Source organism: Papio anubis, chromosome 6 (assembly GCF_008728515.1).
Source record: "Papio anubis isolate 15944 chromosome 6, Panubis1.0, whole genome shotgun sequence".
Classification (NCBI taxonomy): domain Eukaryota; kingdom Metazoa; phylum Chordata; class Mammalia; order Primates; family Cercopithecidae; genus Papio; species Papio anubis.
In genome coordinates this window covers 26,481,699-26,508,731 of record NC_044981.1, presented here as the reverse complement: position 1 = coordinate 26,508,731, position 27,033 = coordinate 26,481,699, and the positions used below count along the sequence as shown (strand labels likewise).

General features: G+C 44.5%; 1 protein-coding gene across 1 annotated transcript in view; it reads right to left on the bottom strand.

Moving 5' to 3' along the window:
• Positions 1-382: 382 nt before the first annotated feature.
• Positions 383-27,033, bottom strand: part of LOC101026652 (butyrophilin subfamily 3 member A3) — a 45,627-nt gene continuing 18,976 nt past the window's right edge. Inside the window, 15 exon segments of the mRNA XM_009204591.3 lie at positions 383-1,447; positions 1,449-1,653; positions 1,656-2,117; positions 3,655-3,681; positions 4,100-4,126; positions 5,026-5,052; positions 5,147-5,167; positions 5,340-5,540; positions 7,814-7,924; positions 7,927-8,094; positions 9,502-9,822; positions 9,825-9,845; positions 10,106-10,195; positions 10,323-10,382; positions 25,556-25,900. Coding sequence (XP_009202855.3) covers positions 1,396-1,447; positions 1,449-1,653; positions 1,656-2,117; positions 3,655-3,681; positions 4,100-4,126; positions 5,026-5,052; positions 5,147-5,167; positions 5,340-5,540; positions 7,814-7,924; positions 7,927-8,094; positions 9,502-9,822; positions 9,825-9,845; positions 10,106-10,195; positions 10,323-10,382; positions 25,556-25,900 — 2,138 coding nt within the window. The 3' untranslated portion in view covers positions 383-1,395.

Here is a 27,033-nt window from a genome sequence, read left to right as displayed (position 1 = left end):
TGAAACCCCGTCTGTACTAAAAATACAAAAAATTAGCCGGGCGTGGTGGCACACACCTGTAATCCCAGCTACTCGGGAGGCTACGGCAGGAGAATCACTTGAACCTGGGAGGCAGAGGTTGCAGTGAGCTGAGATTGTACTCCAGCCTGGGAGTGGTATGATCCAGTCTCAAAAAAAAAAAACAAAAAAACAAAAAAACAAAAAAAAGAATGTTTATAAATTTCTGATAATTCAGATGGCAGCAATAGAAAATGCACCCAATAAGGGTTTTGTGAAAATGCTGTAGTGAGGTAAACTGAGACTGTGGTGAGTACAGTGGGTGTGCAGACTACTCCTCTTTGCTGAGTAGACTCCACAGTCTAGAAAAAGCCAAGTTGAGGAGTAAGCATTATTAACACTTTATTAAATGACTAGAACTTGACAACCACTTGCCAAGTAGAGGGGATACAGTGGTGAGCAATAATAGTGATGACAATGAGGAGCAGTTTTCCCTAGCAGGCATCAGTTGAAAGGAATATGGGTTTAACATCCACCAATGACCAGGGGTGGACAGACCTATTTCCAGAAGACTGAGTCCATAGCGGGATTAAAACCATCCCTGTAATTCTTCTAGCTTCCTTCATCCAAATTTCCTATATCACAGAGAGTCTTTAGGGTATTTGTTCTGCCTGGAAACCTTGACTGTAAGAAGGCTGGTTCTGGCTGCGATATCACTTATCACATTTTTGGGTGGGCACACATCTGTGCCCCATTATTTATTGCGAGGGGCCTCTAGTCTCATTCCAAGTCACATGTCATGTGGGTACTATGAGGTTATTCTCTCAACCAAGACACTCTGCAGAGCTAATCCAAGGAGTGCTGGGTCTAAGGCTCTGATAATCAGCTGGGAAGGAGTCAATAGGGATGTCAACTCCACAACCACTTACAATGATCTGTACCCTGGAGCTGTTCTGGGGAGGAAACCTCAGGGCTACATGTAGGTTCTTCCCATGGGAAAACATCAGGCTGGAAAAGAATGGGCAATTAGCCAGGGACTGAGGCTGAACATCTCCCAACTACACAAATTACGATATGAGTTATGTAAATTACTTAATATTGCCCTGCCTCAACTTCCATACTTGCAAAATGAGACTACCCGATGGGGTATTGTGAGGATCAAAGGACTGACATCCACTAAAGCGTACAACACAGCACTCAGAACAGTTTAAATTCTCTGTTAATGTTAGTTATTGTTGTTTAGATCCCAGCTCTGTTGTTCACTAGTCATGTCTACTTTGTAAAGTTAATTCACCTTTCTGTACCCCAGTTTCCTTATCTGTATAAAGGGACAATAAGGTGGTACCAAACTCAAACAACTGTCATATGGAATCATCGAATGAATATCAGTGAAATGCTTCAGTGAGTGCCTGTAGCTTTATGGTTCTGATTGGTTGTTATGGAGGGGGAGGCCGTCAACTCCAGGGTGGGCAGGCAGAAGCAGAGATGTTGCTTCAGCCCGAGGCTCTCCATTTTCATTAGCTAAGCCTGGGGCCACTGGTGTCTCCAGGGAATGATCAGGCACTAGGTCAGGATCGGGGGAACTCTCTACTTGTTTTGGTGTTGGGCAAATGGTCAGGGCAGTGGGCTCCAAGGTCAAAATTCTGAATACAGGTACAGAGGCTCAGAGAAAGTGGTGTGCGGAAAGGTGTAGATATGAGATCCATCCGTGGCATTGTAGAATGAGATATCTCCAGTCTCATGGTCCAGGAAGATCCCCACTTTCTTAGGGGGCTCAGGAAGTTTCAGGTTGTTTCTGGCCTCAGTGAGAGCCCGATACTTACTCCCATCAGTCAGTCCTATAGTCCAGTATCCATTCTCCGGTGTCATTTTGACCCAAACTTTTCTCTGCACATTCTTACTACACACCCCTATATTCCACTCTTTCCTGTCCCCTACCTCCACCTCCCAGTAATGTCTCCCTTACGTGAAGTTTTCACGGCCAGGCACACAGTAACGCCGTTCAAATCTCTCAGGGTTGTCTGGCAGATCCCGCGGCTCTTCGGCACGCTGCACACTCCTCTGGTCTTCAGAAACAAGGAGGATGGCATTTGCCGTGTCTGGATCCAGAATCACATCCGCTGCAGAGAGTTTGAGGAGGTGTCCATGGGGTCAGCCATTTTTCCTCGATTTCAGAGCCTCAGCATGCAAGGCCTGGGCCATGCTGAGGAGGTCCTTCTATAACCTGGCGTACTTCACCTGCCCTGAATTTGACTCTCTCATCGATGTCATGGGAGAAAGCTTAAGGGGTCTTGTGTCCAGAGGGGAAATGAAAGTAAGGTCAGTGTTTGCCTAACCCAATACCCTGATGCTGCCTCAGGAAGCAACAAGGATCCTCTTACTACATTTTTCTTGTTTCCCTCCCCAGATTGACTCTGCCCCTGAATGCTTTATAATCAAAGGTTAAATTTCAGTCGTCACTCGACCACTCATGAACTAAATGAATTTCCCTTTTCTGCAGTCTATTTTTCCATACATCCAATTTATTTAACAAGGTGGAGCGTCATCTGAAGCATTTCCTCAACTGAAAAATGGGGATAAAAATACGAATCTCTAGCGTAGTATAAGGGAATCATGTTATTTACTCAGCCCACAGCAGGGCATGAAGAAAGCTCCTGATATTCTAATAGCTGCAAGGTAGTCTCTGTGCTGGGCTCTGTGGGGGCCCGTGATTCACTCTCCAACCTTCAGCTTTCTCCACCCTCTTCTGGGCCCCAGGAATCTGTACTCTAGCGACAGTGCCACTGGGCTCCCTTGTCCTCTAGTTTGCTGTTGGGTTTGGCCAATGGGAGGCCCTGGCAAAAATTGGAAGGAGAAAGAAAGGAGAGACACACCGTTTATTTTCCTGCTTCCTCCCTGCCAGCAGCAGCTGGTGTGGCTCTAACAAGGCCTGACGACTCTTCTCAGGAAGCCCTTTCTTTGTGCTACTTTTCTCTGGGTTCCAGTAACTGACTCCCCTCCCTATTCCTCCCAGGCTAGGGGTGGAGACAGCTCCCCACTGTTGGGAACCATGGGGGCACTGCACTTTTCTTTGTTGCTTTCCCTTAACCCTCTTTTCTGCAAACCTTCTTCAACCACGCAGTGTGAACTCATCATTTCTTTCTAAGTAGGTTTTTGACCAATGGATATTTATTATTCCTTCAATCTTCACCTCAACCCCCACAAACACAGATTGCAATCATCATCGAAAAATGTGGAGGCCAAAACTCAGAAGCATTAAATCCTTTGAAATGACACAGGCGGTAGGTGGCATGAGAAGCCTGGGAAGGGCAAAGTTCTTTGGGCAGGCGTCACCTCTTCTGTTTGGCATTTCCATCCTCACTCTCCCTGCAGTATCACTCAGTGTGTGTCATCTTCCCCTCAGCTCCACCCTTTATGTGTCTTCCTTCCCAGGAAGGTCTGAGGAAGCCCAAGGCAGCAATTCTCTCTGGTTCCCTGGGCTCTCAGCAGGAAGGGTCTTGGAGATGGGCCCACTTTTCAGATTGGGATTTAATGTTGTCTACCCCAAACTCTCTTAGTCAAAGAACTTTTCTTCCCCAAATCACAAGAGTTGGAGGAGGAAAAAGGAATATAGTCCCTCAGGTTGTTGGTCCAGGGAACATACAGTGATTTACTCACCAGGCTTGAAGAGGGCCATTTTCCATTCTGAAAGGAAAGAGACACAGATAAGAAAAAGGTCAGTAGTTTTATTCTTTTCTCCACTCCATTCTCCTTTCACTACATGTTTTCTCTCCTTTTCTTCAGAGTCTCTTCCAGGGTTCAGCCTCCCTCCTGTACAGGTCTGATGGATCAGAGGTGGCACCTTCTAAACAATGTCAGGCTTGGCTCCCTGTGCCATGGGGGGTGCAGGCTGCATGGCTATGCTTTGCCTGGGCATATGTGGGGTCAGGAGTCTCTCAGAGGCTCCAAAAAAGCAGAAGTCAACCCCCTACCATGCAAAACTGAGTCTATGGGTTAGAACTGATTAATCCAACTGAGAACGTCAATGAGTCACAGCAGAGAAAAGGTTGAAATGTTCATGGTACATGACCCGGCAAACCCAGAGAGCATCAGGCTCACTCACCATGATAGGCCAAAGACTTCTCTCCCCCTACAATGAAAGAAAGATAGAGATGTCACCTGACGTCTGCCTTTTCTGTGTTGGCCCCTTCCCCTTCCTTTTGTGTCCATCTAGTCTTTCTTTTTGGCCATTCCACCCTTCCCTATGGTCTCACTCTGCATGCTCAATTCTGTCTTCACCTCTTCTTCTTAATATCCAGTCTGGGAACACTGGTTGAATGCTAGTGGCAAGGCAGTCACTGTGAGAGTTCCTTAACAATGGAGCCCAGCTAATCTATTTTGAATCTGTTTATACTCCTGTACCTGGGCATAGGTGTCACCATGTCTATATGTGAATGTCTAGGAGTACAAGATCCATCCTTCTCGATCTGTATCATTTCCTACCGTGCTCTAAACAGAATTTGGGAAATTTAATGCGCAATTTCAGGGACTAGTTTTGAAAGCAGCTATGATCAATCTGTACCAATTGAGCCACTGTAGCTACTCCTCTTTATTAGACACATTTTCTCCCTCTCTCTTTTCTGATTTTCTTATCTCTTAAATCTTCCCTTCTTGTTTTCCTTTCAACATCCTCTAGATTATGGAAAACAACAAGTAAGTTTCCTGCCATAGAAAATGCACCTCATCCTTCTCTTTCCTCTTCCTTTTGAAGTGCACCCCTGGATATTCCTCAGTGCTTTTTAGGCCATAAATGTCTGTGGCCCCTAGTACAAAGAGATTGAAGATCTCTTTTTCTTTTCTTAGAGAGAAAGAGGAGAGAGAGAGACTCCTTCTGGGTGGTTTCTCCAAAGAGCCTCACTTACTTTCTTTTCCTGAGTAAGGGGATCTAGGACCATTTTTCAACCCTGGGCAAAGACTTATGGGCTGGAAAATTTCCAAGTAGAAGAGAGCCATAGATTCAAATTCAGAAAAAATGTCAGAGTCACTCATGAGCCATGTACTGGATTTTTCTCCACTCTGCAATGGAATGAACAGGGAAGGAACAGTTATCAAGACTCTCAAAATGGGGATAAGAAGACATGCCTGGGTCTCTGGGGGAATGGGAACTTACTGAGTTCCTTCTGGAGCTTCTCTGGAAAATAAACAAAAAAAGAGAGAGAGAAAAAAAAAGAACAGTTATGGGTGGGGGGGATTTCAGGAAAATAAACCTTAAACATGATGCAGTGCCAGGGTGGGGATGGGGGTGAGATCTTCAGGCTGGGCCTGCAAGCCTGGGGCTTAGATTCTCTGTTCGATTTGGATACCTCTTAGGCTTATTTCCTGCTTTGTTGCAGCATATCCCATTTCTTTCATCTCTCGCTCTCTTTCTGTCTCCCTGGACAGAGCAATTTTTTCCTTCTGTTGTCTCCACAAGAAGTAACTGGCTCCTGCGAGAAGCAGCAGCGAGATAGGCAGGGTCTCTTCCAGGGCTGCGATCCAGGGCTGGGTGCTCCTGAAGAAGGGGTCTGCGAAGGGGAGAGCTGTGGGTCATGGGTGCTGGTGCACTCAGCCTCTCTAACCCTAGCACCCCAAACTTTAGCTTCTCAGCCCAGGTTGGGGGCATGGAATCAATCTCATGAGGTTAAATAAGCGTTCTCTCTCTAAAGTCTCAGAGGACTGCAGAGAAGACTTTGGTAAACCCTCACTACAAGCTACTACTATCTTGAGAGGTCTGCCTCTCATATGGAAATTAACTTGAGCAGAGTCATACTCATTTTTTTTCTAAATATTTTTTTCAACCAGTAACACATTTACATGGTTCAAAAACTACAAATACATGAAATCATGCGACGCTCCCATCCACCCAGTTCTCCCTCCGTCCATCTATTAACTTCTCCTTAGTCCACTTAATATGATGCTTAGGGACATAAACTGTGGAGTCAGAGGGCCTGGGTTTAAATGCTGACTCGCCCTTGTGACCAGCAATGTGATGTTGGACTACTTACATAACCTCTGTTTGTAGTGGCCTAATCTATAAAATGAGGGTAATAATAATACCTATCTCCTAAGGTTAGAAGAATTAAGTTAATACTTATAAAGGGCCTGATGGGCTGTGCACAGTGGCTCATGCCTGTAATCCCAGCACTTTGTGAGGCCGAGGTGGGTAGATCACTTGAGGTCAGGAGTTCTAGACCAGCTTGACCAACATGGTGAGAACCCACATTTACTAAAATTACAAAAATCGGCCGGGCATAGTGGCATGTCCCTGTAATCCCAACTACTTGGGAGGCTGAGGCTATAGAATTGCTTCAACCTGGGAAGTGGAGCTTGCAGTGAGCCAAGATTGTCCACAGCATTCCAGCCTGGGTGACAGACTGAGACTCTGTCTCTAAATAAGTAAATAAAGTGCCTGATGTACAGTGAGGGTTACCAAATAGCTTGTTAAATTTTAAAAATGTAAATTAAGTAACACAATCAAGAACTAAAAAAAGTCCATTAAAATATGTTCCTATTTTTCCTCCTGTTTAAACTAAAAATAACATTCTATATACATCACTCTGTATCTCACTCTCTGTGTAGAGTGTGTCTTGGAGATCTTTCCACATTAGTATAGAGAGAATTGTCTCTTTTTTCTTTCACAACTGGGCAGTATTCCCTTGTATGGAAGTTCACCATCAGTGAGCATCTGCATAACTTCTAACCTTATACAATCATAATCAATGCTATAAGAAACTTCTTACAGGCCGGGCCGGTGACTTACACTTGTAATCCCAGCACCTTAGGAGGCTGAGACAGGCAGATCAAGCGGGGTCTGGAGTTTGAAACTAGTCTGGTCAACATGGTGAAATCACATCTCTAGTAAAAATGTAAAAATTAGCCTGTTGTGATGGTGCATGCTTGTAATCCCAGCTACTGGGGAGGCTGTGACAGGAGGATCTCTTGAACTGAGGAGGAGGAGGTTGGAGTGAGCTGAGATTGTGCCATTGCACTCCAACCTGGGCAGAAGAGTGAGACTCCCTCTCCAAAACCAACCAACCAACCAAACAACAACAACAACAAAAGAAACCCCAGAAACCTTTTACATGGATCATCTCATACAAATGGAAGCGCATCCCAGAACTGGAATTTTGGATCAATAAATATGTAGTTTGGATAGATCCCCCAACAGAACTTGAGCTAATGCACACCAAAAATACAAGAGACACGACCAAATGCCTGAGAATCACTGCCTTCCTACATTCCTGTCATAACCATGTGTTATCAAGCAAGGCAGTGTGGTTTTGATTTTTGCCAATATCATAAGTGAAAAATAATTTCCTATATATGTTTCCCTAATGAGTGAGAATGAGCACCCTTTTGTGGGTTATTTCCTTTCCTGTGAATTAACAATTCATGACCTTTGTTAAAAATTTTTTACTCAGTTTTTAAAATCTTCTGTTTCAAAAATATTAGCTCTTTCTCTATGAGTTTGTAAATATATATATGTTTTCCCATTTTGTCATTTGACTTTACATAAGGAGATTATCTTAATGTTTTTCCCCAATTCCCACTGCCTGTCACACTTTCTGTTTCTGTCAGACAGGAAGTGATCAGTAAACACTTGTGGCATGGACAGCTTTGTGGAGTGGGGAAGCTCCCCTGGAGGAAGGAGTAGTCTCCAAGTCCCTGCTTTGAGCCTTACATGCAGTGCAGAGACCCAGGTTGACCGCAGAGACTCACACAGTAGAGACTCACACATCCCCCTTCATCAACTGCCACAGCTCAGCTCAGTAAAGCTGAGGCCAAGCAGGGTACTGACCTGTGATGGAAATGCTGGCTGTCTTTTCCAGGCCGAGGAGGGAATTTCTGATGATGCAGGATACACCCTCCCTAGATCTGCCTCTCATGATCACGGATGCTGCTAATGCTACAGGCCCACTCCATCTGCAACCACAGGTGCTTCCACAACCAGGATGTCCTCTCCCCTGGTGTTGCTCCACTATATTTGGGGTTGTGGGTACCAGCCAGTGGACCTGCACTCCAGATGGATCCCTCCATCCTCATAACCCTTCACTTCAACGTGAAGATCAGAACCCAATGCTGTGGAAGGATAAATTGGCTCAAATTCTTGAGAGCTCCTGTATCAGGGAGGGTCTCAATAGGAATCAATGGCAGACTCACATTTGATAATTCTAGAAAGATTTCATTCAGGAGCTATTTACACAAGTGTGGTCATGATGAGAATAAAACTAAATTTGCTAGGGCAGTATCCCAGGGTCAGTAAGGTGGGGCTATTCCCACCCACCCCAATTACCAGAGGGAGGAGGAGAGGGATCTGTTCTGGAGACATAGATGAAGAGATTGATGCATTGAGGACATTCCTGAGTTGACCTGTGACCTTCAGCAAGGCAGTGCAGCCATCCTGAGGGTATCTTGCAGTCAGGAAGCCAGGAAATAAGCACCCAGACCTCTCCCTTTTCTCTTCCTCCTACCATTGTCTGCTATAGCTCCCCTTAAACCAAACCCAACCAGAAGCCATGAGGCAAGGGATTGCACTGAGAAAGAAAAAAGTTGTCCTCGGCATCTGGAACCTGACACCAGGTCTTGGTATCCACCTGTTGAACATGAACAATTTCACAGAACACAAACAATAGTACTTTATCACTGTGACAGATCATGGGAAATACAAGACCACCCCACATCATGTGTGAGTGCAGAGAAAAACATGAACATTGTCCAAACCACAACAATGACCAAACATCCCCCATTGGCAATGAGGAATTGCTGCCTCTTCATCAATTACAGCTTTAGTCTCATCCTAGTCTCCTTCCTCCTAGATAAGCTTGGCTAAGGCTCCCACTAGCAGAATTCATCTCCCCACACCTTCCTGACAGTATCTCATCCAGAGCAGAGGGCTAAGTCTATAAACCATCCCCCAAATCCCCTGACACAAACCCAAATTGTATAATAAATCTGCTCTAAAACGTTCTTACTGAGATACTGCCACAGCTCCCCATGATGTGTGTTCTTCCTCACTGCAACAAGTAAGAAACATGCCTCATTCTACTACAAAAATCTCTCTGGGAGTCAGTGATTGGAAAACACTGGCAGCAGATACAGTCACTATTCCACCTCCCAGGGTCCATGGTAGTGTGCACTTGGAGACACAACAGAAGCCGTCTGTTACACAACTAAACCAAAATGATGGTGTACCAGCCACTGAAGAGATGGTTTCTTATGCTTCCTATCCTTCGTCCTTCATTTCCCTTATATCTCTGGTCTCCAGCGGGAGGGAGTTGTTTACTTGAGCATGTAGGATACATCAGGAATTCTTTCTAAGGAAAGAATGTGTCTTTCTTAAGGGGCTCAGAGAAGCTAAGTTGGAAGGCAGTGCTGGTTATTGCTAGTGAGCAGCCAGGAGTGTCTGCAGTGCTTTTGGAAGAGGAACTCTGCATCTGCTCTAGATCCTACAGAGAAATGTTCTCAGAACAAAACCTGGAGGCTCACCTGCAACCTTCAGCTCCACCAGGGCTTTTTCATAGAAGTCACCATCTTGGAAATAACACAAGTACTTTCCACTGTCAGAGGCTGTGACGTGTATTCGGAGAGCAGCCTTCCCTGCAGTGACGTCATCCCGTAGAATCGAAGTTCTCCCACGATACGGTGCACTCTGCCTGTCTTCCACTTCCTTTCCATCTGCATACACGTTCACCACCTGCCTAAGGTTGGAACTCACCCACCTCAGCTCCATGGTCTCTGCACTCATGGTCGGGAACAGGTGACAGGGTAGATCAGCATCTTCACCTACCATGGCCAGGATGGGCCCATGGGTCCAAGCACAGCAAACTGAGCTGTCAGCACAAGGGGGAGGCTCCGTCAGTGGGTGTTGGAGTTGGGGTCATGAGAGGAAGGGTGCTTCTCAGACAGGGAAGGCGAGATGCAGAGAACCTTGAGAGGAAACCAATCCTAACAGAAGCACCCTTTGTCTCTTTGTGACAGGTGATCCTTCAGGTTGGAATGGACCTCCAGGTATGGGAAGGAGTAAAAAGTTCTAAGAGGACATTCATAGGTAATTGCCTGCCTCAGAAACAAGCGTTGCATCATTCCCTACCTGAGCAAGGAGTAAGCAGCTGGACCAAGAGGAGGCAACCATGAAAGTTGAGCAGAAGAAAGGCCAGGGAACTTGCCATTTTCATCCGTGCTGCATACCAGGAGACACCAGAAGGTAAGGGACAGACACAATGGCCCAGAAGAAGCTTTAGGATTCCACATGGAAACGTCCACTTCCCCAGGGACAATGCAAGTATGGTGGCCAAAGAAGATCTTACCTCTGCCAAAAAGGCCTGTCCTCAATGTCTTTACCTTTGAGTTCCAACATGGAAAATTACCTGTAAAACCGTGTCTATGTATAATGCACATGTTATTCAATCAAGAAATCCTTGACTCTACTGCTTGACAATATTCAGAATCCTATCACTTCCCCAAACTTCCCCTGCCATGTCCAACCCTCTACCATCTCCCTCTGATTCATGCAGGACCCTCTTTACTGGGCTCCTTGGTTCCACTGGGGTCTACCACTGTGGGTGTCCAACACTGTGGACTCCTGAAAGCCCCAACTCTTGGCCATAATCATGGTCAAGTCATGGCCCAGTGGACTCCTGGTGGGATTCAGGCAGACTGCCTGGTGGGGGCTCTGGAGTCAGTCAGGGGCTGAATCCACCACATTTAATTCAAGGCTAGAGATCAGAGAGCTGCAAATAAGACCAGGCTTTACCCATTGTTTCTTTCTTCCCTTCATAAAGTCATTCAACAAATATTTACTGAGCACCTACAATGGGTGAGGACTACTATATTAGTGTTAAGGACATAAAGAAGGTAAGCAATATGTAAAGGTTCTAAGATTCACAAGCTGCGTGATCTCGTTCATGGGACAAAACCATTCGAACTTTATTTATTCATACAATATCATGAAGTGTGAAATTTAGAATGTGCACAATTGTCCCAGCAATTCCACTTCCTGATGTCTAGTCCAGCAAAGTACTTGCATGGGTGCAGAGAGAAGCCTCTGTGAGAATGACACACTATTTTTAAAGTATAAAAGTGGTAACCAACTGAACCAGCCACCCAACAAGAGACTGCTTAGAAGAATGATGATTCATCCCTCAGAGGGAATTCAATGCAGCAGGTAAAAGAGTTGCTTTATTGTCATGAACGTAGATAATGGTGATACACTAAGCGGTCAAAAAGCACATTGCAGAACTATACTAATGATTCCGTTGAAAAACAAAAGCTAAGCTATACATTTCTGCATATTTATAGATGTAAATGCCTGCAAAAGTCTAAAAAGATGCATGCTCAACTGAAGATCGGAGGTTAAGTGAGCGAAAGATCACTTTGGCCTTTTGCTCCCTTTACTTTTAAAATATTGAAATGCTTTAAATTTAGAATTTTTCATGTATTACTTAACAGTAATTATTATGAGTGATAATACTGACTGGAACATATTAGCTGCTCAGTAAATACTAACTTCTCAACAGCTTCTTCCAAAGCAAAGGAGCATGAGGTCTGCAGCCATAACACCCGCTGCTGTGACCACCTGAGTCTGGGAATGGCCTTTGAGAACAAGGTCTGCAGACGGAGGTGGGGAGGGATGAAGAGGAAGCACTGGAACAGAGGTCTGTGCAGCCGGCCATCCTCCACCCTCGCCTGGATCTTGCACCCACCCAGACTAAACATTGCATTTCACATCTTCTGTTTCTCAAAACTGCTCTTTATGTTGCTACAGAATGGATATCATTTTTATTATCATTGGTTTCAAAGTTAACAATTTCTCTGCTCTGCTTAAAGTGAGCCGTGTGTTTTCATTCTTTTTTAAGGATGTTTATATTTTTCTTCCTGATTATAGTCAATATTGCGAATGAAGAAAAGCATAAAGGAATAAAAGTTTAAGTAGTGGCTCATGCCTGTAATCTTTGCAATTTGGATGGTCAAGGTGGGAGGATTCCTTGAGCCCAGGAGTTTAAGACCAGCCTGGGCAACACAATGAGACCCCCATTTCTACAAATTAGTCAATCAATAAAATTAAAAATCTGTAGTAGTAATCACATACTTTGGTGGTAGAAATATTTCTCAAAGCATTTTGGTCATATATACAGCAAGCGTCTTTAAAAAGTTACTTGCTCGGACAAGGAAATGCTATTAAAAAAAAAAGAAGTTGTATGCTTTACCCAAAAGTTCCACTTATAGGAATTACTGTTGAAGCAAAAAAAAGTCAGAAATTAAGGCAAAAATTTATGTCTGAGGCTGTTAAATATAATAAAATCTACAGTAGCCAAATGTAGATAATTGAAATAGCCAAAATTAGCAAAGTTTTAAAAAATAATTATATATTCATACAATGAAATAGATTGTGTCCATTGAAACATTTATATTGGGTTATAAGGAAACGATTATTGGAAGGAAAAACAGATACTGTACCTAAAACATACAAAATAAGATTTAACGTATGGACCTAATGCTATTAAAATGAAAAATAATTGCCCTTTATTAAAAACATGATTCCTAAAGACTGCATCGAAATCTCTTTTATGATAGAACCATGCATTGTCTGTCTATCCCCGCCTGTTGTATGTGTATGCTGGTTCAGATTTTTCTATATTATAAATATTTCTATAATGAACAAATTTACATATGAATCTATAAGGCACATCTCTTTCTAGACTCTCTTAGAATAGATGGCTTGAGATGGCCAAAACAGATTTTAGAGACTTTTTTGCCCTCTTCTGACCACAATAAGTTCTTAAGAACATGCAGTTGGAATATTTCTTCATTTATGTTGTCTCCCTTTCCTTCCACCAAATTGCAACATCTGCAGGTCTTTATTCTTTGCACTACTTGCCTCTTCCCCATGTGCCCACATGTATGTGTGGGTGCCCAGGCGCACGTACACACACACACACAGGTACCTCACCCTTTCTCTGGGCAAGTACTCTTCCTGCATGCCCACTCACTACTCTCAGCGATTCAGCCCCTGTCCTCCCAGGCATTGTAGCGCAGGCTCTAATCAACATCCCCCACTTACTTCTTAGTATTCCCCTCTGAATCACAGCCCACTGAAGAAAGGTGGTTAATAGTTCTCCATTCTTTCTATTATGAGATTTAATCTCTCATTCGGAAGAAAGGGAAAAGAAAGCAGAGACTGTCTGGTCTCCGTGAGAAATTGGAATAATCTCTCTTTGGAAGAATTAGTTTCTTGATTGGCTCAGAGGTGATGTTTCTCATCAGTTGCCGGGAAGAAATCACTGAGGAAGGTTGAAATGAAAACTAAAAGTACACTGAATTGTACATGTTGAAGAAAAATTCCAGCCCTACCTCCCTTAGTGTTTGTGTTTCTGTGTTTGTCTATTTGAATCATTCTTGCATGTACATGTATATAAGTATTTCTACGTATTAAGTCTTTTATCTTAATAGAAATATCAGCAGAACAAAATGAGAAAAGACTATAATGTGGTGAAGAGAGAAAGATGTACACTAATTAAAATGCTATTGTGGGAGTTTGCTAGCATCTACTTGCATGAATATGGGACATAAAGGAGGAGGAGATTTTACTACAGAGTCAAATAAATGTATACGTGGAAAGAAAGCCAGACACAGTGCACATTTTTAAGCACCTCCAGCATCCAGGCTTAGGATCTGTTATCAAATAATATAATTTTTCTGGTTTCCAGAGGCGGTGCTGCTTGACATGTTTTACCTTTTTCAGCAAATTTTTAGTGTGGGTGTTTCTGAGCATCTTCATTCACCCTCAGCTCCTGGTTTGTGCTATATTGTATTTTCCTGTGTATTTATTTCTCATGCTGCCAGTGGAGTACATATTATCTGAAGCTCGACACTAGATAGACTGTGAATACCATCTCTGTAAGAGGTCTGTGGGACAAGCTGGTTCTTCCTGTGGCCTAGGACCTCAAAACACACTTTTGGGATTTGCAAGTCAGTGATCAAAACTTCTAAGATTAAGATGTGACTAGGGTTGATGAAATTTGATTATATTGTAACAGTTTGAATTTGGGCTGTGCAGTATCTGGTTGAGATGACTGGTCGCTTCTGCATCATGCAGTCCCCCTTTTTTCTTGGTGATAAGGCCTAATTTTCTTGGGTACTGCAATAGGCTCTGCTATCTCATAGATACCAGAGAGCAAGGGACTAAGTTGGAATCAATAGTTTGTAGGTGAAAGTTGTGGGTTTGTGCTTCTCCCAGAGGTCCTTCAAAAGGGAGGCCAAGATAGCTGGGAGTGTGAGTGTACACTCTCTGTACTTCCTCTTTCTCTTGCCTAGGATGTAGACCTTTGAACTGGAGGTGCGGCAGCCCTCCTAGAACCGTAAGGCAACCTTGGGGTTGGAAGCCATATGCAGAGACAGCAGAGAATGAAGTCAGCAGCAGGCTGAGGCATGAATGACAACTCTGAACTGCCAGATCAGCCCTGCACTACCAGTATCTAAATTCATTTTACATGAAAACAAACAACAACAAGAAAAAACAAGAAAACCCTTGTTTTGTTTAAGCCAGCAGTATTTCTGGTCTCTGTTATCAGCAGAATATCAAAATTTTTCCCTCCCCCTTTTCCTTCCCAACAGTTTGTCATAAAACTTCTAAAACATAAAGCAAAGGTGAAAGAATTTTTGGTAAATACCAATTTGCCTACCATGTAGATTATAGTGATATACTTAATATTTTAATAAACTTCCTTACTTTATTATAATCCATACCACTGTTCATTCCCTATTTATCCATCATCCTTATTTACTTATTTATTTAAATGTTCATGCGCTCATTTTTATTTCTGCTTTTTTTCTTTTTTTTTTCTGGTGAGACGGAGATTTACTCTTGTTGCCCAGGCTGAAGTGCAATGGCGTGATCTCGGCTCACCGCATCCTCCGCCTCCCAGGTTCAAGTGATTCTCCTGCCTCGGCCTCCAAAGTAGCTGGGATTACAGGCATGTGCCACCATGCCCAGTTAATCTTGTATTTTTAGTAGAGACGGGGTTTCACCCATTGCCCAGGCTGACCTCGAACTCCTGACCTCAGGTGAGCCACCCACCTCGGCGTCCCAAAGTGTTGGGATTACAGACATGAGTCACTGCGCCCGGCCCATTTGCTCATTTTTAAATTCACAGTCTATCAGAAGCTTTGCTGCTTGAAATTATATCAGTAAGAACGATCACCCCACCCTTGCTTGGAGGATCCAAGTCATTCTGACACAGCAGCTGAGGTGCTAAGCTTCAGATTAGGAGTTTCTAGGCCCAATACTTTATATCATTGAACTTTGTAGTTTCCAAAGTACGAGGCCCTGGGTCCATTTCTCATGCAGCTTTATACTGAACTCTGGGAAAGAAGTCTTGGGAAAGAAATGGATGTGAAATGGGGCAGAAATGAATTCAGTGATTCAACAAATTTTTACTGAGAACCTACCATCTAGTAGGTCTCAGCCATTGAAGTTCAAAACTGGTGAGGAGAAGTTCCATAATACAGTGGATAAGAGCACTAATTCTCAAGTCAAGTGGCCTCTGTGACCTTTGGTCAGTTCCCTAACTTCTCTGTGCCCCAGTTTCCCTACCTGTAAAATAAGGACAGTAATAGTACTTGACTTTTAGAGTTGTTGCTATGAGCATGGAATGAGACAATACATGCATTTTGCTTACAACAGTGTATGATAAAAAAGTAAGTCACAAGAATGTATGCTAAGTGAAAAGTGCACTCAGCCCTCCTTCAAGACCTAGGCACTTGATGCTATCTTCTCTTTGTCTTTTATAAGACCTAGTGCAGTGTCCTGCATGTAGTAGCTGCGGCAAAATGCCCAGAAATTAATCTCCTTTATTGAGTTAGTCTCATCAAGAAATGTCCATTTCTCATGGTTATCTCACCACTTGTTGCCTTTCAGACCTCCCATGAACACAAATATTCTTTCTGCTGTATCTAGATATCTGTCAGCATGTCACAGGCACACTGGCTTACCATCTACTGTCTCTAGGCTTTTTTTTTTTTTTTTTTTTTTTTGTATCTTCATCTGTTGTCATGCACAACTCATTAGTCCTGGAACCCAAAGCTGGTTAACTAATTACTCAATGTTTCTGTTTCTTCGTCTGTAGGGTGGAAATGAGACATGGTCCATAAGTTATTTAAGGAAGAGTCAGCACAGCACCTGCATGTATTAACCCTCAATGATTTTCATTGTCTTCCATTCTGAAAGGCTTAATTCTGATGTCTGCATTGATGACTCCTAAATCCACCTCCCCTGGAGATAACATCAACAGTTGCCTGCTGTGGGGCTGAAGTTTTAGTTTGAAGGTGAAGGGAAAATATCTGAAAAGTCTGACGTGAGAAAATGCGTACATTGAAAATAGCAGTGGGGCAGCTGCCAGGGAAGATGGGAGGTAGGGGGCGCCATTTACATTGTATTCTATGGGATGATGCCTGCTGGGGTTGCACAATATATCCCGTCCTCATCGGTGGGCCAGATGTTAGGAAATAGGGAGACCAGGAAGGAAGCTACTGTGACACTCTAGGCAACAAATGATGGCGGCTTGGTGAAGGAGGAGAGGAGACTTGATTGATTACTCACATTAATTCTAGGAAATACTTACATAGAACCTGCTATGATGCTGGTACTGTACTTAGAGATTTACATGTATTAATAAGATTCAGAACAACACTAAGAGGTACCTTATTTACCACATTTTATAGATGTCAAAGCTGAGGTCCAGGGAGGTTAAATGACTCCCCAAGGTCACACGAGTAGTTTCTTTCTGACCTGGGCCTTGAACCCAGGCTGTCTGGCAAAAGAGTCTGTGCTCAAACCACTGAGCTAAATTACTGAAAGGAAGTGCAAATAGCAGGACTTGGCTATCAGTCAGATGTGGTGGGTTAAGAGAGAACAAGAGAAGTCTAAAATGACTGTTAGGTGGTGTCACTCACTCAGATAGTGATGGGTAGGCAGGGCTGATGGGAATTTAGTTTTGGACACACTCACTGTGAGATGCTAGTGGGCACTGAGGTCAGGGAATGTGTGGGGCTGGAGACAGAAATGCAGGTGCCAGTGGGGTCTGCTTATGGGGTAGAGCTCTGAAAATGGACTGGACCCTACAAGAGTATATGTGGTGTGAAATGAGAGTCCGGGACCAAAGCCTAAGGAGTTTAAGCAGTTCTGGAGCAAGTGGAGCAAGAATTCAGAGAAGGATCTCCCTAGGAGTAGGGAAAGACCACAAAGAGGGCCTGGGGGATTGATGAGGCAGATGTCACATAGGCAGGAACACCTACTCAGGCAGGTCTATGAAGAACTCAGGGTTGTCCGTAAAGAAAGGACAGAAGTGTATAAAGACAAGCAAGGCCCAGTGTCTCACAGCTATAATCCCAGCACTATGGGATGCTAAGGCAGGTGGATCCCTTGAGCCCAGGAGATTAAGGCTGCACTCAGCTATGATCACATCACTGACCTCTAGCCTGGGTGACAGAGCAAGATCCTGTCTCTCAAAGAAAAACAAAAAACAAAAAGCAAAAAACCATGGGGGTGGGAGGGGAAAATAGAAATGTATAATGGACTTAATGGTTGGGAACCCACTAGTAACTGATGAAACAATGTTTATGGTGTGGTACAGCAGTGGTCAGCATCATGGCAAACAGTGCCTGATGACCATACATGTGTTCTCTTTGTGAGACTTTGCGTGCATGGAAGTAGAGACCTAGAGAGAGGCAAGTGTGGTGTACTGCCCTGGGAAAGGGGAAGCAGGGCAGTTACAATGAGAGAACGTTGAGCTTGTATATGGTGTATCCTATAGACTCGGGAGTGGACCCCTTATGATTACTCCTCTTGCAGTTTGCAGCCTGTACTTTCTCTGAGTGTGAGTTGAACCTGTGGCTTGCTGCTAACCGATAAAATATGGTAAAGCTGATGGTATGCCCCTTCCATGACTGCATTATGTACTGTAAGACTCTGTCTTGCTACCTGACCCACTCTAGAGGCTCTGTGTTCCCAGCTGGCTTTGAAAATGAAAGCAGTCATCGTGGGTGACCCGCATAGCAAGGAGCTTAGGTGGCCTGTAGGAGCTGAGAGCAGCCTCCAGCTTCAGCCTACAGGGAGCCGGGGCCCTCAGTCCCTCAACTGTGAAGAAATGAATTCCGTTAATGGCCTGAGTGATCTGAAAAGAGGACTCTCCCACAGTCAAGACTCCAGATGAGGCTACAGAATGGCCAACACCTTGACTTTTGCTTTGTGAAGTTCCGAACAGAGAAGTCCTTTAAGGTCTTCCTGGATTTCTGATCCACAGAAACTAAAATGATAAATGTGCGCTGTTTTAAACCACTAAGTTTGTGGTAATTTTTTAACAGCAATAGATCACTAATGCATTAAATGGAAATAGGCAGTGGCAACAAACATGAAGATACAGAAGACAAAAAGAATAACTTGTTTTTCCAGCCCTGACCTCTTGCCTGGACTGCACATTAATTACTATTGCTATCATTTTATTTATTTACTTATTTACTCATTTTTTGAGATGGAGTCTCACTCTGTCTCCCAGGCTGGAGTGCAGTGGCACAATCTCGGTTCACTGCAGCCTCCGCCTCCCGGGTTCAAGTGATTCTTCTACCTCAGCCTCCTGAGTAGTTGGGATTACAGGCGCATGCCAACGCACCCAGCTAATTTTTGTATTTTTAGTAGAGACGGGATTTCACTATGTTGGCCAGGCTGGTCTTGAACACTTGACTTCAGGTGATCCACCTGCCTTGGCCTCCCAATGTGCTGAGATTACAGGTATGAGCCACTGTGCCCGCCCTGCACATTTATTATTGACCTGCCTACTCTGCATCTCCACGAGGATCTCTAGTAAGCTCCTCAACCCGAACGTATCCAAAACTGACATTGGATTCTATACTGGCTTCTCCTCTGGCCTCCGAAATGGACTTCTCCCTCAGTTTCCTCATCTCCGAAAGTGGCAACTCCATCTGTACCGTTTCTTAGGATTAAAACCTTGTGGTCACCCTTGATGTCCTCCTTTTTCACACACCACATTTAGGTTTACCAGCAAAGCCTTTTTACTCTGTCTTGAAAATAAATACAGCATCAGATCATTTCATGGCTCCTCCCTGGTACAAGTCATCAGCATTTCCCCTCTGGATCACTGCAGTAGCTCCCAGCTGGGTCTTCAGGCTTCCATCCACCACCCGTACACACAGCCCATCTCGGTCTAGCATCTGAAGTAAGTCCAGTTTTTTTTCTGCCAAACTTTCCGGCAGCTGCCCTCTCAGAGGTAAAGCCTAGGTTAGCATGATGACTTTCAGGGGCATATATGATCTGGCCCTCAACCCCAGAGGTTCAAAGAATCACTCTGGATTCTTTCAATAATGTGTCTTTTTGTAACTGCAGTAACACAATTTTGGACTTTTGAAATTTTTTTCATTCCTGTTAGATTATTGTATTGTCTCAAACCTAAAATACTGCCATTCAAGTCAGAATTTGAGATGCCTGAGTGTATTAGAATTCTCCAGAGAGACAAAACCAATATGATATAGATATATATGATGAGCGGGTGTTTATTAGGAAAATTGACTCATGTGATTATGGAGGCTGAGAAATCCCATGATAGCTCGTTTGTATGCTGGAGACCCTGGGATGCTGGTAGCATGGCTCAGTTTAAGTCTGAAAGCCTCAGAACTAGGGACACCGATTGTGTAAATCTCAGTCCAAAGTGAAAGGCTTGAGAACCCAGGGCTTCCTGGTACAAGTCCCGAATCTCAAAGGCCAGAGAGCCAGGAGTTCTGATGTCCAAGAGCAGCAGCAGAAGAATGTCTCAGGGGAGAGAAGAATTTGCCTTTCCTTTGCCTTTTTATTGTATTGGGCCCCCAGCCAATAGGAGGGGAGAATTTCCCACTGACTCACATGCCAATCTCTTCTGGAAATACATTCGCAGACACACCCAGAAATAATATACCAGTTGTCTAGGTATTCCTTAATCCAGTCAAGCTAACATCTAAAATTAACCAGCTCAGGGATTCACTTCCAGGATCCACTATTCCAAATATGGTCTGGGGACTCCTAGGGAGAACTGTGATATACTCCTAAGGAGTCCCCAGTGTTAATACTGTTTTCATCATCATCATCATAATATAACATTTGTTGTTTTTGATCTCATCCTCTCGGTAGGGTACAATAAGGTTTTTGGGGGCCTATATAACCTATGATATACCAATAGATTTAATACAAAAGCAGATATGAGAATACAAACATCTTCTATTAAGCCAGACATTAGATTTGAAAAAAGTTAACCAATGTCACACTTCTTGTTCTTTTGTTTGGACACAACAGTTGATTTTTCACAAAACATTCTATTTATATTAACCTATATTTGGTTCATTTGTCGTATTTTAACATGAATTAGTAAATAGTATTTTAACATTTTCTGTTTTAATGTCAAATGACATAAATATTAACAAATGTCAACCCAAATAAACAAAAGCTCCTCAAGGCCCTCAATAGTTATTAAGTGTCTAAAGACATAATTAGACCAGGAAGTTTGAAGTCACCGGTGCCCCCATTTAACTTGAATGCTGTCGCAGACCTGATCCAGTACCACCCTGCTCAACCAGGACCTCAAACGTCAACCACACCCAAGGACTGAGTACTGACTCCTTGTTTATTGTAGGGACACGTGAGCCAAACCACATCCACATGTCCATGTTCTTCATTCGTCTTCATCCCAGGTCCAGGCCTGTGGGTGTGTGCTCTGGAAATCATGGGGTTGGGTGGAAATGAGCCATCATCTCCTGGGACCCCTTAGCTGTCATGGTGGGACTTAGCTATCCTTACAACCTTGGTCCCTCCCAGCTCTCTGATTCCACTTCCTCTATCTCTGACCTGCATATCTGGTTCCCTGTCCCTCTGGTGATCCTGTGGATTCCTCCCTCCTCTCACATCCTGGCAACTCCTCTTGGCCTCATTCCAAGTCCATAGCATCTGGTGCCAACTGGCATGCTGGGCTCAATAGGCCACCCTGATGTTAAACAGCAGGTTCGCTACCAATCAGCTTCTCACACTTTCTTCCTGGCTGGGAGCCTTGGAACAACTAGTTGTTCCCCTCCCATAGTTACAACCAAAGGAACTACTAAAGCCACACCTAATGAGGAGGTGAACAGGGGCTGAGGTCTGGAGTGGGTGTGAAAGAGGCAGCTGCAAGAGGTTCTCCTGTGTGACCAGAGGGGAGGAGGGCGTGTCTTCCACCAGGGGCGTTGTGCAGTGGCTGCCGAGACGGCCAGGGCTTATCTCCATGGCTGTGAGACAGGGAACTGATTCTGTGGGCTGTGGTGGGTCTCTGCTCTGTGAAGTGTCCGGCCCTCTTCAGGCACCGGGACCCCACTGGCTCCTGTGAATGCAGAGCAGATTAAGATGCAGCTGTCAAGGGCCTAAGCTGAACAAGGGCCTCACGGGCACAGAAAAGGCTGAATGGGGAAATGTGTAGATGTGTGATCTGTTTCTCATGTTGTAGAAGGAGACGTCTCCAGCTTCATAGTCCAGGAAGACGCCCACCTGGCAAAGGGCTCCTCCAGAGAGAGAATCCACTTAGGCGAGGTCAGGGCCCAGTATTTCCTTTTATGCGTCTCCAAGGTCCAGAAGTCATTCTGAGGAAGCAGCGGGACCTCCCATTTCCTCAACATTGTCTCTACAGATCCCCACAGTCCACTCAATCACGTTTTCCACCTCTACCTCCAAGTGATGTTTCCCTGAGGCGAAGCTCTCCTGGCCTAGGACACAAAGCTAACTGTCGAATCTCACTGGGTTGTCCGGCATGCTCTCCCTGGAGGGTTCCAATGTCACACTCCTCTTGTCCTCTGACACGAAGAGATCGGGATAAGCAGTGTCTGGGTCCAGGACCACACTGGCTTCAGAGGAAGTCTCAGGAACTCTGTGTGGTTCCTGGCCCCCAGAGAGGTCTCGGAAAGCTGCTGCGGGATTCCCACGTAGGGGCCATTTCCCTGAAGGCCCCCTGATCCCAGGCAGCTCATACCCAAGAATTCCTGAAGCTGCACTTTTTTTTTCTTTTTTTTTTCTTTTGAGACGGAGCTTTGCTCTTGTTGCCTAGGCCTGAGTGCAATGGTGCGATCTTGGCTCACCGCAACCTCTACCTCCCGGGTTCAAGTGATTCTTCTGCCTCAGTCCCCCAAGTAGCTGGTATTACAGACATGGGCCACCATGCCTGGCTAATTTTATCTTTTTAGTACAAACAGGGTTTCTCTCCATGTTGGTCAGGCTGGTCTCGAACTCCCAACCTCAGTTGATCCTCCTGCCTCTGCCCCACAAACTGCCAGGATTATAGGTGTAAGCCATCATCCTGGCCTCTGAAGCTGCACTTCTGTCTCTCCAGAGACAGAAGCAGCACCCTCAGGTTGAGAAGAACTGAGGCTTTATGAAATCCAGAGAGTTTAGGAAATGAGCCCCAATTAATCATTCACATTTTTAGCATTCTAAGATCTACCTTTCTATTGTGTTAAAATGATTTCCTCCATTCCCCAAGTTAATATGTCTGGTTGTGACAATTTGCTATTTTGTCCCAAGTTGACAGTGGCAATTTTGAAATTCACCTGAAGAGGAAAGGTCCGTGTGCCATGGTATCTGGTAAAGCTTGGATTCTGTGGTGCTTATGGACAGAGGGGCTGAATCATAAGATGGGAAGTGCTCATTGGGAGTAGGCAATTGGTTCTGTGCTCTCCCACTCACCCGAACTCCCTCCCCTGGCAGGCTATACACAAAGTATCAGTGCTCTTTTAGGAGCAGAAAGGCATCTCTGGCCACTTATTTGTATACCATTCTGTCAGGCTGATTGGGACCCTTTATAGCCTCTTCCCCACATGGGCCTTCAACTATGCACAGTCTACACCATCCCTAGTATATAAATTGCTAAGACAGCATTGTCTTCTTTCAAATTGATCCAGAATCAAAGAGCAAAAATCACTGAAGCATAAATCTTGCGGAGGCTACGATATACGGAAACCTCTGGTCATCATGTATTAAATTATTCCAAAAGAGAAAGGATCCTAGGATGTAAATCACAGGGTGGACTGAGAGCTGCCGGGATTCCCTGACAGAAGAGCCATGATGCATCATTGCTGGGACACTGTTGATGAACTGACCCCAGTTCCCTGCTGTACCTGCCTAACCCTGGGCCCCTTGCTCATCTCCTCTAAGGAGTCCTGTTAGCTGGCTAGCAGGAGAAAGCTGAGATCTGAGGGAACATCAGGGGCACTCACTAGCATGTAAGAATATTCTTCTCCATTCTGCAAGGGACAGACAGAGGTGAATGTCATGAGATGCTGCTAAATGAGCAGAACACAAATTGTACAAGGAGTAGTTCAGGAAAGGGTAAACTTATGCAATTCTTCTTGAGGTTGCTCTGAGAAACAGAAACAAAATCATGTCTTCAATAGAAGAACTAAAAGAAGCTGGGTTTATAGTAAACAATGCAGGAACCATCCTTTCTTACGAACAGCATCTCCCTTCCCTCATGCTTAGGGCACTGTCAGAAACCAGAAATGATATATGATCAGGTGGCTGGGTAGTACCGGTACATTGTTACACTTGTTTTTGCTCAACCATTTAGTACTTTACATAGCCAGGCGAATGAGTGCAATGCGGGCAGAATGAAAGAACGAAAGCTCTGAGAGATTCATCCCAAGGACATGAGAGTTCCAAGTCTTTGTTGCTGCTGCGGTGCATTTCCTGTCTCTTCCGTACGCTGGTACCTGGGAGAGTGGTGTCCTTTGTACAGTGGTGAACTGTCCTCCTACTCTTTTACCTTTTTTTTTTTTTTTAATTAGAGATAAGGTCTCACTGTATTACCCAGGTTGGCCTCGACCTCCTGGGCTCAAGTCATCCGCATGCCTCAGCCTCCCACAGTGTTGGGATTCAAGGCTTGAGCCACTATACCTGGCCTCTTTTACCTTGGATTTGAAGTTCTTTCTCTTTTTCCACACATTCTTTCTCCAGTTCCTTTAGCGCAGTTTCTTTCCTTTCCTGTTCAAACTCTTTTTCCTGACAAATCTTTTTTTCCTTTTGGAGTTTGTTGATCCAGTAGATGCATATGGCAATGAATATCATCAGAATAGTCATGATAACAGGCAGGATCACCACACAGGGAGACCTGCTGGGCATGAAGGATTCTGAAAAGGCAGCCAGAAATGTCCACTTACTTTGAAACAGAACATCCAGATGAGAGCGCCCCTAGGAACACATCTCAAGAGCTCCTCAGCCACCTGCTTTGTTAGTTTCTCCCTCAGAAAACTCAGATGGAGAAAGTGATGCTGGCTCAGCCCTGGTTGACACCTCAGTGGCTTCCAGGGCCAAGGCCCAGAGGTAGCAAAGCAGAAACATCTGCAGTCACCATGGGAAGGACCAGGGTGCATAAAGCTAACCAGCCATGCTGAGTCAGCACAGCCACCACCTTGTCTCAAGCCACCATCCCTCACACCTGGAATACTGCAGTGCCCTCCTTCTTATTCTGCCCTTATCTTTTGTAGTCTATTCTCAACAGACCATCCCAAGTGTAATCATGTTAATTCTTAGCTCAAAACCTTCCAATGCTTTCCATGTCACTCTCCCTAAAAACCAAAGACTGTTTGTGGTTTATGATGCCATGTAGAATGTGTTTTCATTGTCTCTGTGAATTAATCTCCTTTCTCTTCCTGCACTCACTCCATTTCAGCCACACCAGCATCGCCTTCTGGGGGTCCTGGAAACTGCCAGGGATGTTCCTTCCCCAGGCCCTTTGCATATGCTTTTCCTGTAGCTGGTTGCTCAGTCCTTAAGCATCTGATGGTCCCTTACCATCAGACGGGATGGCTCAATTCCCATCTTTACAGTGAAGTCTTCCCTGACCATTCTGTTAAGAATTGCAATGTCTCACACTGCCTCTTTATTCCTTCCTTGCTTAATGTTTCCTATAGAAGTTCATCACCATCTGATGGAATATATAGTCAATTATTTAATCACTTTTTGAGGGAAGAGATCTTGATATATTTTGTTCAATGATTTACCCTTGGTTTCTAGAACAGTGTCTTGAATATACGATATGCTTCTTGAGCATTTGTTGAATGAATTATGAGTGTGTATCAATAAGGATTTTTCCCAGCTCTGTCCCTTGGAAAATCCCTTGGGCAGAAAGGGATGGCTGCAACATACAGGAGCACCAAGTGTAGAGAGTCACCTATCTACACCACTCTCCCTCCATGTGTAATGGTTATTTTCAATGTTTAAAAATTGCTACATCATAAGGACCTTGCAGGAAAAAAAAAAAGACTAGGTTGACCCTCAGAGAAGAGGCTCCTACTCTTGAGTTTTGGGACTCTTTGATTCTCCTTTTGTGAAAAGGGATTAGAGAAGCTTCATATTAGCTGCAGCCTCCAGCTCCACAGGGGTCAGGACCATTCTACCCACACTGCTGCCCCCATCCCCGCTCTGGGCTCCATCTGTGTGCTAAGGATCCCCATGCACTCGATGAGTCTCAGAGAGCAGAGAACTAACCTGGAATAAAAATGGCACTTTCTTTCTTCTGGCCGAACAGGGTATCATTGATAGAGCAGGACACGTTCCTCACCAACTTGTCTCTGGTAATCACAGCTGTGGTGACTATGAAGAGCCCTTCTGTGTCAGGGGTGGAGATCTCCTTCAGGGCAGGCACGACCTCACTGTAGGGGTCCCTCCACACCGTGAGGGGCTTCAGGTACCACCCTCCAGATATGCACTCCAGCCAGATGCCCCCGTCCTCGTGGTCTCTCATTTCAATGAGGGGCTCAGAGTCCAGTCCTGGGGAGAGATACCAGGGCTCAGCTAAAAGGCAGTGGTGTCTCAGTGCTGACTGCATCTCTTCTGTGAAGAGAGAAAGTAAAGGAAAAAAAAGAGGGAGGTAAGAAGCAAGAAATAGGAAGGAAGAAACAAAGGATGAGGGTAAGGAAGAAAGAACGTTGATGTTAGAGAACACCAGGAGACCAATGGGCCACAAAAACTGTGAGCTCTCTAAGAGGAAAGGATCCCATTGCACCCTTTTCTTTGTGTTCCACCTACAGGCCCCATTGCAGCACCAAGCATCTATGTGTCTGCTATAAATGCTTATTCAATTTATCCTGCAAGATTAATTTTCTCACTTAAGGTGGGTTTGTCAACTCCAACTTCAAACAGGCAGGTTTTGGAGTTCACTTTCTGGTCCTAGGATGACTTCTCAGTAGACCTCAGCTTCCAGAAGCTCTTGAATAACAAGTAGAGGGACAGAAATCTACCAGACAGGCAGAATACTAAGCAACCTTTTGACCTAAAGACATTGACCCTTCTGTCTAGTTTAGGACTTCACATAAACACTGCTCTCTCCCACCCATAGTAGGTGATGGTTTTTAGGAGCCTCAACGTGGTAGCCTGCAAAGCCAACCCTAATCCTAATTCACAGTTTACCTCCCAGAGGCTCCGTCTGTTAGGCAACATCTCTTTTGCTTTTCTTTTGATTTTCAGAGACAGGGTTTTAGCTCTGTTGTCCAGGCTGGAGTGCAGTGGCAAAGTCATAGCTCATTGCGCCCTGTAGTCCTGGGCTCAAGAGATCCTCCCACTTTAGCCTCCCAACTAGCTAGGATTACAGGCATGTTCCACTATGCTTGGCTAACATTTTATTCTATTGTAGAGGCAGAGTGTTGCACAGGTGGGGAGATTTTCTTATAGCGCTTTGAGAACATCAATTTATTAGAAAGATCTGGATGCTCTTGGGATTAAGATAACCATATCACTTTTTTAATATCAGAGATCATCACCAAAAATCCTAAGAATCTAGACTTACCCTAACTACAATCCATGTTTAATGAATCTTCAGTAAAAGTGAATACCAGGTATGAAAGAGCTGCATGATCCTAGGGGACCCTTCAGCCATGCGTGAACATCCAAACTTCTTCTGAATAATTCCTTTGTAAAGTCTCCAAATTATGGCAAAGACAGGAAATTAAGCCAATAACTTAAGTCTA